At 31.4% G+C, this 16,774-nt stretch overlaps 2 protein-coding genes across 5 annotated transcripts in view; both read left to right on the top strand.

Moving 5' to 3' along the window:
- Positions 1 to 42: 42 nt before the first annotated feature.
- Positions 43 to 12,468, top strand: LOC144847429 (mitogen-activated protein kinase kinase kinase 7-like). 4 transcript variants are annotated; one of them, XM_078703786.1, is made up of 16 exons: positions 43 to 241; positions 1,040 to 1,150; positions 1,600 to 1,853; positions 3,304 to 3,428; positions 4,099 to 4,227; positions 4,682 to 4,739; positions 4,987 to 5,059; positions 5,193 to 5,241; positions 5,708 to 5,901; positions 6,504 to 6,621; positions 7,958 to 8,359; positions 9,255 to 9,301; positions 9,572 to 9,631; positions 9,741 to 9,796; positions 9,910 to 10,003; positions 10,618 to 12,468. In XM_078703786.1, the coding sequence occupies exons 1-16, from the start codon at positions 173 to 175 to the stop codon at positions 10,702 to 10,704; spliced, it is 1,926 nt and encodes a 641-aa protein (XP_078559912.1). In that variant the 5' UTR covers positions 43 to 172; the 3' UTR covers positions 10,705 to 12,468. The 4 variants fall into 4 exon arrangements, with proteins under 4 accessions (XP_078559912.1, XP_078559911.1, XP_078559913.1 ...); XM_078703785.1 differs by having other exon boundaries at positions 3,304 to 3,432; positions 4,103 to 4,227; XM_078703787.1 differs by having other exon boundaries at positions 3,304 to 3,432; positions 4,103 to 4,227; positions 8,225 to 8,359; positions 10,618 to 12,467.
- Positions 12,469 to 12,599: 131 nt separating this feature from the next.
- The window catches only part of LOC144847452 (glutathionyl-hydroquinone reductase YqjG-like), a 71,302-nt gene continuing 67,127 nt past the window's right edge, over positions 12,600 to 16,774 (top strand). Inside the window, exons 1-2 of the mRNA XM_078703826.1 lie at positions 12,600 to 12,632; positions 14,501 to 14,617. Coding sequence (XP_078559952.1) covers positions 12,620 to 12,632; positions 14,501 to 14,617 — 130 coding nt within the window. The 5' untranslated portion in view covers positions 12,600 to 12,619. The remainder of the gene's footprint in view (positions 12,633 to 14,500; positions 14,618 to 16,774) is intronic.

Here is a 16,774-nt window from a genome sequence, read left to right as displayed (position 1 = left end):
GCGCTACGGAATTTTTTTATTCTAAAGAAAGGTTGTTGGAAAAAACAAGGATATAGAAAGCTAGCACATGACCGATCGATGGATTGTTGCGATTTTGGAGCTGGAAAACCTAGAAAAGTCAGAAATGTGAACCGTATTTTGTCAGTATCAGAGCTGTCGAAGTATTATAAATATGGCCAGACTGCAAACACAGGAAAGTTTTGCAGAAGAAATTGACTATAATGAATTGGAGTTCGAAAGGGTAGGTTGCACGTAACACACATCATCATACCAATTTCATTTAGCTAGCACGCACTAAGTAGGTTGGGCTCCTGGCGGCCTCCAATCCAGTGTCCGGTTGGGATTGACATTGTCATCTTATCGGATCATCTTAGCTAGGCCTATACGTATTATATTAACGTTCCTCGTTTAGAGTGGACGGTTTTAATGTATTATTGTTTAACAGATCTTCCACTTTCAGTATGTCTGATGTCAGAAGTTGACAGAACACTGAGTGAGTGAGGTGTTCACATCATATCAATCAATTCATAACAAAATCAAAATCACAACAAAAACAAATGAATATTTTCTTGTTATAATTTAGCTAGATGTAAATACTGTATATACTGTAACTCTTCCAGCCCTGATGATATACAATGTACAAATATATTCAATTGTGCCACGATAATGGGTACAAATCCGAGCATAAAGGTCCGGTAAAAATTGACATGACCCATGAATTACCAAATTTATTATTTTTTTACGTTTACTAGAGGCCTATGGCCCATGAGTTAATTAATGTCAACGGCCGGATGCATTCGATACACGATTAAGAACCAGGGTCACTTTGAATAAACACAATAATACCGTTTTATTTTCAGATGATGTTTTTATGTTTTTTTTTAGTTGACAAAATTACTTATACTGAGTTTATCTATTGTATTATACATCGTGTCAGATAAATGAAATTTTTTTATTTTTTTTAATAACTGTTTTAGGAACTTTTAAGATAAACAGAGTAAAAAAAATTTATATTATATATAAATAATATTTTTTAAAGGTTGTAGGAAGAGGGGCTTTCGGCATCGTAAGCAAAGCCAGATGGAAAGATAAAGATGTCGCCGTTAAAATGATCGAAAGCGAGGCTGAAATCAAGGCGTTTATGGTTGAAGTAAGTGAACTCAACCACAGAAACTTAATGTTCATAAAGATGATTATTTCAATATATTAAGCAAGAAAACATTATTCAACTCTGACATCAACATTTTGTTATAAGATCAAATCAGTATAGTTGACAAATTTCTTAGAGGAAAAAAAATGAACAGTTTTGTTTTATATTATTGAATTCAAAGATTATTTGGTACTTAGATTTAATGTAGTGGAGCTGTAGCTTGGTGGTTAACATGCTTGCCTTCTAATCCCAAGGTCCAGGGTTCAATCCTGTTGTGTTGCAACTCGCGACTCTTTCAACTCCACTCCCTAAGCCTCAAATGAGACTTAGTTTATAAGCATGATAAATTATAAAATAAAATAGTCCATCCATCCTGTAATTGGCAAGTTGCTCGCTGTTGGATGAGTATGAAATAAAAAAAATAATTTGTAATTATTGATTAATTTCAGTTGCGGCAACTATCGCGTGTAGATCATGAAAACATCGTGCGTCTCTATGGTTCCTGTACCGGTAAACCTGTATGCCTCGTGATGGAGTATGCGGAAGGGGGATCTCTTTACAACGTGCTTCACGCCCCCGATCCTCAACCTGAGTACACGGCAGCTCACGCTATGAGTTGGGCCTACCAGTGCTCACGAGGTGTGTCATATTTACATAGTATGAAACCCAAAGCCCTTATTCATCGGGATCTTAAGCCTGCAAAGTAAGTCGATTAATTATTATTGAATTTTTAGTATTATGTAATTAATTTTATTTTTTGGTTTTTGATTTTCTTTAACTTTACTGTTATTGTTGTATTTTGTGTATTGTATCTGTTCTGAGGGTCCCAAATGATCAGCAATTGCTAGATGGATCACCCTCATTAAATATGGTTCAAATAAAATAAATAAATAAAAGTGGTAGTTTGGAATTTTTTCCTCATAACACAACGTATTTTGTAATGAAACATGTATTTAACGCACTCATTGGTTGTTAGTAGCTCTGTAAAAAAGGTCAAAGTTCAAGTAAGACTTAAGCTCTGTCTAAACTATCAAAACTAGTTTAAATTAGTTTGATTACCTTAATGTTTCACATAACTTGTATTATTTTTGAAGTGTGAAAAATTGAATAAAAGAAAGAAAGAAAGAAAAGTTTCACAAAAAAGTGTGATGTCGTCTAATAATTATGGTAGTGATAATGTCATTGTGTCCATATTTGGGCAAATCAGATTTTTTGTCACATAAAATTTGATAATGTAGACAGAGCTTAAATGTTTGAGAGGAAGTGTGTGAAGTTTTTAGTCTTTTATTAGTGGCTGGTGGAACAGTACTTAAGATGTGATTTTGGTTTTTAGTCTTTTATTAGTTGCTGGTGGAACAGTACTTAAGATGTTATTTTGGTTTTTAGACTTTTATTAGTTGCTGGTGGAACAGTACTTAAGATGTGATTTTGGTTTTTAGACTTTTATTAGTGGCTGGTGGAACAGTACTTAAGATATGTGATTTTGGTTTTTAGTCTTTTATTAGTTGCTGGTGGAACAGTACTTAAGATGTGATTTTGCTTTTTAGTCTTTTATTAGTGGCTGGTGGAACAGTACTTAAGATATGTGATTTTGGTTTTTAGACTTTTATTAGTGGCTGGTGGAACAGTACTTAAGATGTGATTTTGGTTTTTAGACTTTTATTAGTGGCTGGTGGAACAGTACTTAAGATATGTGATTTTGGTTTTTAGTCTTTTATTAGTGGCTGGTGGAACAGTACTTAAGATATGTGATTTTGCTTTTTAATCTTTTATTAGTTGCTAGTGGAACAGTACTTAAGATATGTGATTTTGGTATTAATTAGTCTTTTATTAGTTGCTGGTGGAACAGTGCTTAAGATATGTGATTTTGGTTTTTAGACTTTTATTAGTGGCTGGTGGAACAGTACTTAAGATATGTGATTTTGGTTTTTAGACTTTTATTAGTGGCTGGTGGAACAGTGCTTAAGATATGTGATTTTGCTTTTTAGTCTTTTATTAGTTGCTTGTGGAACAGTACGTAAGATATGTGATTTTGCTTTTTAGTCTTTTATTAGTGGCTGGTGGAACAGTACTTAAGATATGTGATTTTGCTTTTTAGTCTTTTATTAGTGGCTGGTGGAACAGTACTTAAGATATGTGATTTTGGTTTTTAGTCTTTTATTAGTTGCTGGTGGAACAGTACTTAAGATATGTGATTTTGGTACAGCTTGTGATATACAGACGTACATGACAAACAACAAAGGGAGTGCCGCCTGGATGGCGCCTGAAGTCTTTGAAGGCAAGTTTATTTATAGCTGACAATATTTATTTATTTCGGTATAGATATATCTAAACACATCAGGCACAGAACATTAATTATAAACCGCCCGGTGATATACTGAAATTTATTAATTAATTTGATCTGTGAGAATGAGAAAAAGTCGACCCAACCGAGATTTGAACCCGGAACCTTCTGCTTGATATGCAGATGTCTTAACCATTAGTTTATTAACCACTGGGGCTTTCATGATATTGTTCAAACTCGATTGTATATCAACGCAATATCTGAAATCTTTGCATTTACATTAATTAAATAGGCTGAACACAAAATTATTGAACATAAAACAAATCAAAACAATAAGTAATAAATTAGATAACAAATTGATTGGTTATAATAAAAATAGTTTTAAATTGTTTTTCAGTTTAAACTTGAAATACATGTAGCCTTTAATTAAAATTCCTTTAGACATTTAATAATAACTGATAATTTTAAACATGTTATTTCTAAATTTACTTACAAGTTATGGTTGAATGTTTTTCAACTACAATACAAATTATAATAAATCAATTTCACTTTCCAAACTCTTTTGTTAAATGAGGAAGCTAAGAGTGCAGTATTTTCAATGAAACGTACATTTTAAATACATTTTATTTTAAATCTGTAACCAATTATAAATTTGTTTACACAGGAAGTCAATACAGTGAACGATGTGATGTCTTTAGCTGGAGTATAATACTATGGGAAGTGATCACTAGACGTAAACCATTTAGTGAGATTGGGGGTCCAGCCTTCAGAATTATGTGGGCAGTACATCAAGGTAAAATAACAAACTAGTTAATAAATAAATAGTGGAGCTATAGCTTGGTGGTTAACATGCTTACCTTCCAATCCCAAGGTCCTGGGTTCAATCCTGACCTAGTGCCATGGTTGTAACTCACAACTCTTTCAACTCCACTCCCTAAGCCTCAAATGAGACTCGGTTTATAAGCAGAATAAATTTAAAAATAGTTTATCCATCCTGTAATTGGCGAGTTTGTGCTTGCTGTTGGATGTGTATGACATTTTTTTAAATAAAATAAAACAATATTTATTTATTTGTACATACAGTAGAACCCCTTCTTTCGGATACCCCTAATAAGGGGTCACTTTCCTGTGAAGAGCCACCACAGCCAACCCCCTATTCTTGTTAATTTATACCTATGTCAGATTATTTTTTGCTGTTTTTTTTGTGTTTTAATAGTGTAAATCTATTTGATGTTATTTTTTTCTAGGTAAAAGACCACCTCTTATACGCAACCTGCCAAAACCTATAGAAAAACTGATGACCAGGTAATATTGATATTCAAACTAGTTTGACAAAAGTGTGACCAAATATGGTAGTGATATGCTTAAATATGGTAGTGATATGACATCATCATGTACATATATGGGCACATCACATTGTTTTGTCATATAAAGTTTGATAGTGTAGACAGATCTTTAGGTGTTCATTGTAATAGTCTACCATTATGTATAAGAAAAGCAATTTAATGTCACTACATAATAGTTTAATGTTTTTGTTGATATCTTTTTTTAGATGTTGGTCAAATGAACCAACCCAAAGACCCTCAATGAGTGAAGTGGCAAAGATTATGTCCAAACTTATGCAGGTACAGTACTTTATGTGTACAGACAGTAAAATTAATATCTATTAAATATGTAAATAGTATGTCAAGGTCCTATTATTCTGCTATTCTATTGGAAATTCATGAATTGTATAGATTTATTCTATTTTATTTGTAGTATTTCAAAGGAGCTGATGTACCATTGGTTTATCCACAAGTAGCAAAAGGTAAGCATATAGATTAAGAGACACATTTAATAGTGGCACTGTGGCTTGATGGTCCACCTGCTTGCTTACCAATCCTAGGGTGGTTAGTTCAAATCCTGTCCCAATTTCAGGCAATATGTCTCATACAAGGTTTGGTCTAGAAATCATGGTAAATCATGGTTTTCCATTATGCATTTGGCAAGTCAATGTTTCCTGACTGTGTGATGGTGTGAACTTTGTAGGATAAACTGTATAATTTTATGTTTTTGACCTTAGGTCAAATCATGTTGCATTTCCAGGATTGTTCTGACAACCACTACATACAAGACTTTGTTTATAAAGCAAAAGTCATGGATTTTCCATCGTGTAATTGGTGGGTCATATGCTTGCTGTGTGATGACATGACATTTACAATATATAGTAATGTTCTAATATATACAGGATAATGAACATTTATTATTGTTTAATTTTGACCTTGAAAATGTAGATAAAAGCGCAGTAGACAATGGAAATGATGATGAAGACGAAGAAGATAGTGACGATGAGGATGATTCCGTCCTGACAAGCGGAAGTCAACTTCCTGAACTGAGAGCAAACACGTTGAGCGACACCGTAATCAACCAGCAATCAAATCGTAGCGGTGTGGAACCCCCAGCCTATATGACATTGCCCACTTCACAGGTAAGTCATAATTGACATTTTATTTTTTGGTATACATTGTTAAAATTAAACTACTTTATATATATATATTTTTCCATTCTTTTTTTTTCTCTTTGTACTATGTTTATTTATGTATGTTTATCATTGTGTATGATGAATGGAAATAAAGAAAGAAAGACTAGTAGCTATCGTGTCAAAAAGTCAATCTGCACACATTCAGACACAAATGAGGATGCTCATAAAGTTGTGAATTTGAAAAGTCGCTATTGGTCGACTTAGTAAAATTTAAGATAAATAGTGCATGAATTCATCTATTAGCTGAGAAATTATTCTCTGTACTAATATTCACTATGTCTTTTACTTACTTAGTCCGGGAAATACCCGAACTTATATGACTATTCTTCCATAACTTCCTATCTGGCATTGTGACAGCCAGTTCATCTCTCTGCATACCAGCATCCGTCTCTAGTACATCAATGTATGTGAGTGCTGGTCTTCCTTGTTTTTCAAGCCCATATTTTGGCTGCCACATCAGAACATCTGCAATGATTTCTTCTTTATTGTGAAAAGTGTCCTGCAAATGTCAGTCTTATTGTTTTTGTTATTTTTTACATCTTCTACAGTTAGCTAACGTAGCTTCATTACGAGGAAAGCTGAGCAACGTCCATCTTGATCCAAGCTACGACAACAAACGAAAATCAACAGATTTCGCAGAACTTCGCTTTAATGAAGAAGAAAAAAGTGAGATAAAATCACATGACATCATCATTTTCATAAAATCACATGACATCATCATTTTCATAAAATCACATGACATCATCATTTTCATACAATTTTCAGCATTGTTTGTCAATTATTAATATTATAATTATTAAATAAATAAATTATTTACCATATTTAAATTATTAATTTGTTATCATTTAAATTATTAATTTCATTACCATTTCAAGTTACATCAGGGAAAATAATAATACTCTTCCCTGGTGACATTTAATTGGAAAGTTTATCTTCAAGAATTATATATAGACTTGTGTCATGAAATCTTATTATCTAGAAAACTGCATTTCATATCAATTACTCATTAGGTGATCATTTAGAATAAAATGATCACCTATTGTTATTGTATAAAATCTTTATTATTATTTTTCTTTTTTTTTTTCTTTTTATTGTTTCTGTACACTATTTTGTGTAACAATTATCTCAAAAAGTTTAATGTCAATGATTACAAAAATTACTCATTATTATTTTATAATCGTTATCATCATCCATTATAGATTATAAATTAAATTATAACCATAGAAGCATTACTCCAACACATTTTGTAAAAAGTTTTATAAATTATAACCCTGTTTTGTTATACCCGCCGTATCAGTAGTTTTGCTTTTTTTTTGTTTTTGGACAACCTGTTCGCAATGCTGGATTTTACTCAAATCAATAATAGTATATAGTCATCGTTTAGAGATTATTTAATTATTATTTTGTTAATTTGGGCTTTTTTGGAATGTTTTATACATTTTTACCGTTAAAAATTAACTAATTGAATCTAATGATGCATGCAGTAGTTATATTCTAGATGTTTTAATTTGTTTGCAGTGAAAATAGTCTGAAATTATTTCACCAATAGAATAACTAATTATGTATATTATGGGATAATATGCTAAGTAGTGTTTGATAGTATTGGCCTTGGTACACTTGTGAATAACATTTAAGAAAATCAATGCCTAAATTGTGTTTTACATTTGAACAACTATATTTGAAATTTCATTTCATTTACAAAATCTACTTTTTATTCAATGAATGAAACAAACAAATTGAATTGGAAATAAGCATGGGTGACAAAACTGATTTTAATTTTTGGATTCTGTTGGAATTTCTTGCCAAATTATGGAAGTGATATGTCTAAATATGGTAGTGATATGTCCAAATATGGTAGTGATATGTCCAAATATGGTAGTGATATGACATCATCATGTCCATATATGGACACATCACAGGGGTTTCTATGTGTCTTTTACAGGGGTTGGTATGCACTCTATAGCTTAGTTTTTCTTTGTGTTTTGTTTTTTCATAATTTTAGAACCAGCTATGGGTCACCGTAGAAGCAATTCTCAGGGCCAGGCATTTATAAAATCGCTTGCATCATCAACTACTAACCAACCAGCTCCTAATTTGCAATCTTTATTAACCAACTCAAACACTCCTATTGTAAATATTCAACCATCTTCCCCGAGCCCCTATTCACCCATACCGCACTCACAAACCGTTCCCAGTAACCTCAGCGCCTTTGATTTCACCAAACCAAAGACTAGATCATTTTCTGAACATGAGAAATTGAATCAAACAGATCCAGAGATAGGGGTATATGCGGGTGACGTGGAGCCTGGGAAACAAGCAGGATACAGCAGGCCTAGCAAGGTTGATAAGACAACTCGTAGTATATCGTTGGATTATCAAGCAACATCTTTACAGTCTAAGCCAGGTTTGCATGCTCTTTTAAATGTTTTAGTTCCTTTAAATAAAAAAAAAAATGCAAAATAATTTTCTTTTTTTTAGATTAAAAAAATTTAGCTGCTCAGTATTCACTTTATTCATTTTTTAAATAGGAAATATATCTTATTATTATCATTATCTTCTAATCAGCAACATTCATAATTAAATTTAATGTTATCATCAATTATTATCATCAATAACATGATAATCATTCATTCACATGCTGTGCGCTGAACTGTAGAGGGTACCAGTTCAAATTCAAACGCCCTCTGCGTGCCCCAACTGTCATGACATCAGCGCATTGTCTTTAAGATGTTCAGATCGTCGCTTCCCAATGTGCGACATAACTCATTTGCACATTATTAAAGAATGAAGAGTACACACTTGTAAAAAGAGTAGAGATCATCGCCTTGTGTGCTGTACCACCAAATAGACAACTCTGGAAACAAGTCAACAAGTCAAGTTGACTCTCGTTGAGTCATAATCATACCCATCATAATTTCACCAATCAAATATCAACATAACATAACCGTTATCAAAGGGCCATGATCATAATTCCTGAAACATTAAATAATAAATATTTGTATGATTAAGTATTAAATGTTTGCAATTATTGATATTAACATGGCATGGTTTATTGCAATGTGGTTTTACAAGTGGTGCACATGGTTTTTTGGTAATTGGAGCATGGGTTCAAAGCTACATAAGAGCTATATTTTTAGCCATATTGTAGCAATACAGTACAATGTAGTATACTGCATTCTTTGATGTGTCCAGGGGCCATTTTCCACACAGAACCAACAGCTTAATGTTTCATCTGAAAGGTGGTCAGTGTCATGTGTACGTATTTTTACTGAATAGATTTCATTTTTTTATATTTGTAGATGATGGAATGCCAATGGCTTACATGACACTGGATACCCGCTTACAGGTTTTCAATTGTTTACTTTGTTTTTAACCTTGACACTGTGTTGCCATTATTTATCTGTTGTCCTTGTACTACCAATCAATGCCCTTTATTGTGGGACCAACACGTCACCACCTCAATCCATGTCCGGAGACAAAATCCTGTCTGATATTAAATACAGTTAAATGTAAAAACATATATTTTACGAACATAAAAACATTTATTAATTTCAATAATATCATAGTCGTAAACAACTTCTACCATGTTCTAACCATTTAGACTACTTTTTTTCAGCCTTTACCTCCAAATCCAAACTCTAAAGAGTCGTTAGAAGTGTTTGACCAGCATTGTAAGGTAAGAATTATGTTCTGGTTGTCTTTATATTTAATATCAACATGCGCCCTCTGTGGCAATATTTGTCCAAGTACCTCATTAAGTTTCTGAGTTTTTTTTTTATCTTTAGATGGCTCAGGATTATCTTCGTGTACAAACTGAAATAGCTCTTCTGCATCAAAGAAAGTAAGAATTCAAATTTGATTTTGCACATATTTGATGACATCCTTCATCCTCTATGTTAAAAATAAGATTATAAATTTAAAAAATAATGTTTAAATATTTAATTTGAATTTTAGAAAAGTTCTTGCTGAACAACTTGACCAAGATTTCAAAGAACAACAATCAAGTTTTCACTATTATGAAGATTACACCTCACTGAAAAAGCAATCGGTAAGTAATTTGCGCCCCCAACGAGTCGGATGTGGCCTACATAAAGAGAATGTCGCAAGACGCTGAAACAAAACCCAGAAGGATAAAGGGAACTGGTAAAACTTCCAATAAGATTAAAAAAACAAAACCCAGGGTTAAAATTCAGCTGTCAACCTAGCCAGGGCTGTAGCCACCAATACGGTTGGTAAGGTTTCAACCTGGCCACTTTTTCAGAGAGGCCTTTGACAACCTAGTGTCTCGAACAGAGATTGTTACCTTTTCTTGCGAAAACCAGACCACTTTATTTCTTGTGGCTACATCACTGCTAGCTACCATGAAATAGTGAATGAATTTTTCAATTAAATTGAATCTACCTTTTTAATCAACTTTCATAATTTATTGTGTGAACTGTTATTTTTCTTTATTTATTTATTTATTCTTTATTTATTCTTTATTTCAAACCAACAGTGTAAAACACCAATAACAGGTTGAAAATAAAATAACTAAACTATAAAATATGAGCCAATATAAATATATACAAAATGAAAAAAAGATTATTTAAATAATTTCATTAATAATACATTTAAATTGAGAAAAATTACAGTTAAAAATATCTAAAGAATTATTTTTTATAGGAAATGTTATTGAATCAGCATAAAATGCTTAAGGAACATATAGACGTGATACGAAGACCTCGCAACAACCACCATCCCCCATCATAATGCAAAGGAGGGGTTGAATACCAGATGCCAGTAATAAGTGAAACTTGAGTCAATGAAGACCAATGTCTAAGACATATGCCAGTGAGATAAAGGGAGATAAAAGGCATTTTCGACTGGTCACTCACTAACACCTTGCAGTGATAAACTCCAACTGCTTGCATATACACATGAGTGAGGTGTTTCAATTGCTGTATCTTCTGATTATCTACTCAAAACTGCCCTGTCGAATATACCTAAATTGTTTGCCAAGCTGCATCATGTAACAGGGCCATGTGAGAGACCATTGCTGGGCAAGCAACTGTGGGCTTCTGTTTACAATTCTCGGACCAGTAAATGTCAACAGGCAATATAAACAATGCATTTTATTACTGTATAATGTTACTCTATTTTATAATGCCTATTGAGCAACTCATTTTTAATAGTTTTTTTTTAAGTATGCTCTTTACTGTGGTAACTCATATCTAATCATGGTGGTTACGATTTGTATCTATGGAGTGCCATTTATGCCAAAATGTAGATTGACAACTATGGAACAGACATTTTACAGTATATTTCTCATTGGAATGTTAGTAATCTGACTGTTATTTTGTCTGTATATGTACAGTAGTTTAGAAATGAGTTTTAATTGGCCAGTTTATAACAGTTTGTTCCAACAACCTTTTTCAATGCTGCCCAAGTCTATTTTAATTTAGTGTTTAATTTTGTTTATCTAACTTATTTTTGTATTGTGATTCATATTTACTTTTAGTAATTTACTTTTCACTTTTTAGTTCAACAGTAGGTTTAAAAATAGCAAACTGCCACTAATACCCAATTCACACGTACAACACAGATGTAACAAATGTTATTTACTGGAATAATCTTAATGCGTTTACAACGCATTCATACGCTAGTTTGTTACTGTGTAATCTAATATAATCTCATAATATATATAATAAAACTCATTAGATATTACATCATTTTGATTACCATCTAGTTTTGAGATCTTGCACACGTTTGTTAGGACCAAGGTAACTATTTGTTACATTATTTTTAAATTTTTGTACGTGTGAGTTGGTTATAATTTAGTTATGGTAAATAAATTGTTAATTATATCTAGATTTAGGGATGTTTTAAGTCTTATGCAAGTTGAATTGAAAAGACTACTGATAGTCCTAATCAGACAACTCTTCTTGTCTCTAGGTAAAATAGAATTGTAACTAAACATGCCGCCAATGGTATGTTAACAAAGTATATGCTATGCATGCCAAATGAACGGGTTAGTATTAAACTAGTAAAATTAGTAATAAAATCATTAGTTAGTTTTAGTTGTTATTTAAACCAAAATGGTATTACACTGAAGTAAAAAACCAGATGAAAATACATTACATCACACTATGGCTCTCGTGAAGTGGTTTAAAAGTCTTGGAAAGTATTTTTTTAACATGGAAAATGTTATTAAAATCTGTATACTCTTAGTTTGTGTAAATACATATTTATCTTAGTATCTTCCCACCTATAGGTGTAATAAATATTTTCAATAATTAACAAATAATCTAAAATAAAATAAGCAATAGTTTGATTCAGTGTTTCAGTGATTTAAATAATAATTTATCTTATAATGTTTAAAGAGAATTGAGTTTTTGATATTGTGTATGGATAATAACATTATGTTGCTCTATAAAAACATATTTAGCAGTGTGTAGGTAAAAATTACTATTTTCTTATTTCAACATGTAAATAACATTAATGTAAATTGTAAATATTATTGTAATAAAACAACGCATGGCCTGTTCAATTCAGTCTTTTGTTGAATATGTTTTTTTGTAATGTATAACATTATTAGGTCAGTCTTTGCTGGCTGCATGAACAATTACAATCTGTAGAGGTCGCTGTTTGTTTTGAGCAGACTATCTTCTTTGATTGTGTTTCACATATGTTTCTTCCAGGTACACAACATTATTTATTTGTTTACTTAGGTTACTACTACTAGCCTAACCTAGTAGGGCTATTCAAATTAAATCATTTTAATAAGGTGATACATTTGCACTATTGCATTTGTTATTATGAATTGTATTAAGAGGTAAAATTGGTGTCTAGCTACTAGGCCTACTAGTACTAGGCCTAGGCCTCTAGTAGGCTAGGCCTAGAAATCTAGTCTAGGCTAGGCTAGGCCTAAGAAGTGAGTGAGCCCTCCCCTCCTGTCAAGTCTGTCTGTGCTCTGTGTGTCTGCTTTCCTGATGACCCTCCTCCGCTTTCCATAGCAAGGGGGCATAGGCTACACTTTTACACTTAATAAAATAAGAAGAAGATGACAAATTTTTGTAGTATAGTTATATAGAATTTCAATATTTATGCTGCACTTTTAATTCAACAGTCATTGAAATGGCTTTTCGACTTGACAGCTATGTTTGTTTAATTAATGTGGTCACTTAAACTTAATGCATCATGAATCTAAACTTGTGCGATTGCAAAAACCCTGAAGCAAGGCTTTTTGTGGTGTGGGTTGTTTTTCCCCATCCATAAATTATTGTATTTTACCAGAGGAGATCCAATCATTGTAGGAAAAATCATTTAGTTTGTATGTTTCCGAAGTTTTTATTTTCATTTCCGTATTTGCATAATTGACTAAAAATGTCTGTAAAATTACACATACATTTCATGGTACTTGACAACCCTGTAGTATGCTAGTGTGATACATGATGCACATGACATACCTAAAAACTGCTTAGTCATGATGACCAAACAAAATTTCACCTATAAATTTGGCTGAAACGATTTAAAACTTTTATTAATGCAAACCTTGAAGTTTACATAATTTATATTATAACAACTAAGTGAGTACGTAAGTATGGTTAAGTTAAGCTCTGTCTACACTATCAAACTTTATGTGACAACCAAATGTGATGTGCCCATATATGGACATGATGATGTCATATCACTACCATATTTGGGCACATCACACATTTTTGTCAAACTAGTTTGATAGTGTAGACAGAGCTTTATGTTGTTGCGCAATTTGTAGCATTTGTACAAACTGGTAAAATAATAGTTTCAAATTGCATAGTGCGAAATATGTAGTTTTCAATGTGTTCGAATTGCACATAGTTATATATTACACAATTTGCGGCTTAGCCAACAGTTAAATTTAGAGAACAAAATTATGTGAATTTCATTATTTTAATCATTCTTTTTTAAATGTTTGAATAACTTCCTTTAAAATTCTTAACTCAATACATCTAAAGGTGCAGTATTTTAGGTTTAAACATGATTTTTAGTTCAGTTCAATTTTAAAAGCCTATTTTATTGTTGTTGCAGTATACTGGATTTAAAACCTTTCATTTTGATATTAACATTAAATTGTTTAAGTTTTTCATAAATTTTACGGTATTTTTAACCTTTGCCAGATTTTTCCCAATTGAAATAATATCCAAAGAATTACACTATTTTATGAAACTGATATTCGGTAGATATTTATTACATTTTCAATAGTTTTATTGAAATATAGATCCATGGGATTGTGCTTTATGGGTTTCAAATATCCTTGCGATTTTGGTTATGTTTCGATATTCAACCTGCAAAGCAATTGTAAAAGTACCCATATCAAAAGCCTAGCGCAACCTGGTCTCTGCTCCTAATAATAGGGGCTGCATACATCATTGGCATGTGGTGTGTTATATCACTGCTGTGCTGACTCACTCAATGAGTTAAATATACAACAAATAAAATAATTAAATTTCTCGTGAAGAAGTGAGTAGATTAAATGATTAACAAAAAAAATTTAAATAACTATTTTTTTATATTTTTTTTTAAATAGGTAAACAGCTTTTTAATTATTTTCCAAAGATCTACATCACAAACATTTTAAAGATGAGTACTGCAAAATCTGGAGAGTTCGTGCGGAGGGCATCCGCCTTCAGGAATCACATTACAGGTATCTCATAGTGTACTATATGCAAATAGAATAAAATAATAACATCTTTATTTTTACATCGGAAAAAACTCGTTCACCAGAAAGGTGTTCTCTACAAGGCTGTATAACATCGTAACAAAGTATTATAAATAAAAATTAAAATCAAGGTTAAAATAAAAAAAATTAAAAAATATATATATATTACACATTGTCTTTTAATATTTAAGGGTATTGGAATTTTTCGAATTAATGATTAAGTTATTCCACAGCTGAGCGCCACGATATGTTAATCTTCTTTTTTACTATAGTACTGTATTAACAAAGAAAAAAGATAACGCTAAACTGTGAAATGGATTTGAAATGGAAAAGAAAATCCAAACATGGCTTGATAATATATTGTTATGACTTGGCAAAATGTCAAGTGTATTAATTATTTTGTTGACAAAAAAAAGAAAGATTTGGATGTAAATAACACCCTAAAGTTTTATTGTCTGGCAGTCTTCTCTCTCGTTTTTTGCTTTCATGTTTTTGATTTTGTTCTAAAATTGAAATCTAAATTAGATAATAACATTGTTGTAATTTTTAGATTTATAAATAAACTGTTTAAAGATGTATTGTCCCCCAAAAATATGAAAAAAAGATTAATAAATCAGACTTTAAATATGCCATTTTTCAGCTTTAATCAAGTTATTCACTTCTATAAAAAAACTTATTTCACAAAAAAAAATTATTAGATGGACAATATATCTTTAACATTTTATTTGTCTATGAATAAATCTATGAAAATGTAATGTAGTGTAATGCGACATTTATATAGCGCTATTTTATGAAGATCAGAGCGCTGTGGACTTAGATGTTACCTTTTCAACAACATTCTTCTCCCCTAAGGGTCACATCGTACAGTACACGATTGAAAATCATGGTTCCACCAATTTTTTTAAAATGCTTTAATCTTTCAAGTATTTCGCTGGACTGGATTTTATTATTCAAAAAAGATGAATAGGTTATATACCACTCCTTCTGTTAACACACGTCAATAGATTCTATTTTATAGATTTATAAATAATCTATTTGATGTTTATATTGTATATGCATTGAATGTATACAATTGACAATTGGTTCTACCCATTGTTGAACATAATAAAGTATTTTGCAAAACTTGGATTTTATTTTTAAAAAGATATACTGTATTGAATAGTTATAGCACTCCTTCAGACAACATGCGACGTCAATAGTTTTTTTTTAGATTTATAAATAATCTATGATGTTTTATTTGTCCATGCATTGAAGGTATAAAATTGACAATTGGTTCTACCCATTCTTGAACATAATAAAGTATTTTGCAAAACTTGGATTTTATTTTTAAAAAGATATACTGTATTGAATAGTTATACCACTCCTTCAGACAACATGCGACGTCAATAGTTTTTTTTTAGATTTATAAATAATCTATGTTTTATTTGTCCATGCATTGAAGGTAAAAAATTGACAATCATGGTTACTACTGTATCTATTGTTGAAGTATTTCGCAAAGCCCTTTTTATTTTTAAAATGAGTATGAATAGTCTGTATATCTCTTTCTGTCAACACACGACGACGTCAATAATTTCTATACAGTTAAACGTCAACAAACCTTAGCATTGTAAGCTAATATTTTGTTTTCTATTTTTATTGTGCACAAGTTAACCATGATTTCACAAACTCAATAGATTACGTAAATGAAAGTATTCACCAATGATCATTCCAATCATTATTCTGCTATATATTTATTAATATTGTTTAAGTGAGATATCTAATCTATAGATTTCAATTTATACGTGATCTCTATTTAATTTTTCAATAACAAAATGTGTTTTTAAATTGATAAAAATAAATACAAATTTTAAAACAATATAGAACACACACAAAGTCTTAGTAGACAATATTGAGGCCTAGATTGGGTATTGTGATATCTTTTGCTTTTAAATACTGTAACTATTTTTTATGTTTATTTTTAAATGAAACACCGAGGAAAATGGTCTTGCCAACCTGCAAGTCACTGATTGGGTGAACCTTGTTAGTCCTCCCTCAATGTAAGCGTACAGTACCTACATATTAATTAGATGTAGCCAGGATTTTTACAGGGAGCGGAGTTCTTTTTTCAAAGGGGTAAAAATCATCATGAGATAGCCTAATTAG

The sequence above is a fragment of the Antedon bifida genome, chromosome 7 (genome assembly GCF_963402885.1).
Source record: "Antedon bifida chromosome 7, ecAntBifi1.1, whole genome shotgun sequence".
NCBI lineage: Eukaryota > Metazoa > Echinodermata > Crinoidea > Comatulida > Antedonidae > Antedon > Antedon bifida.
This window is presented reverse-complemented; position numbering and strand designations above follow the sequence as displayed.

What these genes read in the sequence shown, in the direction of transcription:
- LOC144847429 (XM_078703786.1), top strand. Translation starts at nt 173, where the DNA reads ATGGCCAGACTGCAAACACAGGAAAGTTTTGCAGAAGAAATTGACTAT. An exon ending in CGGGATCTTAAGCCTGCAAA is followed by an intron (nt 1,854 to 3,303) that starts GTAAGTCGATTA and finishes TTTGGTTTTTAG; the next exon opens with TCTTTTATTAGTTGCTGGTG. An exon ending in CTTTAATGAAGAAGAAAAAA is followed by an intron (nt 6,622 to 7,957) that starts GTGAGATAAAAT and finishes TCATAATTTTAG; the next exon opens with AACCAGCTATGGGTCACCGT.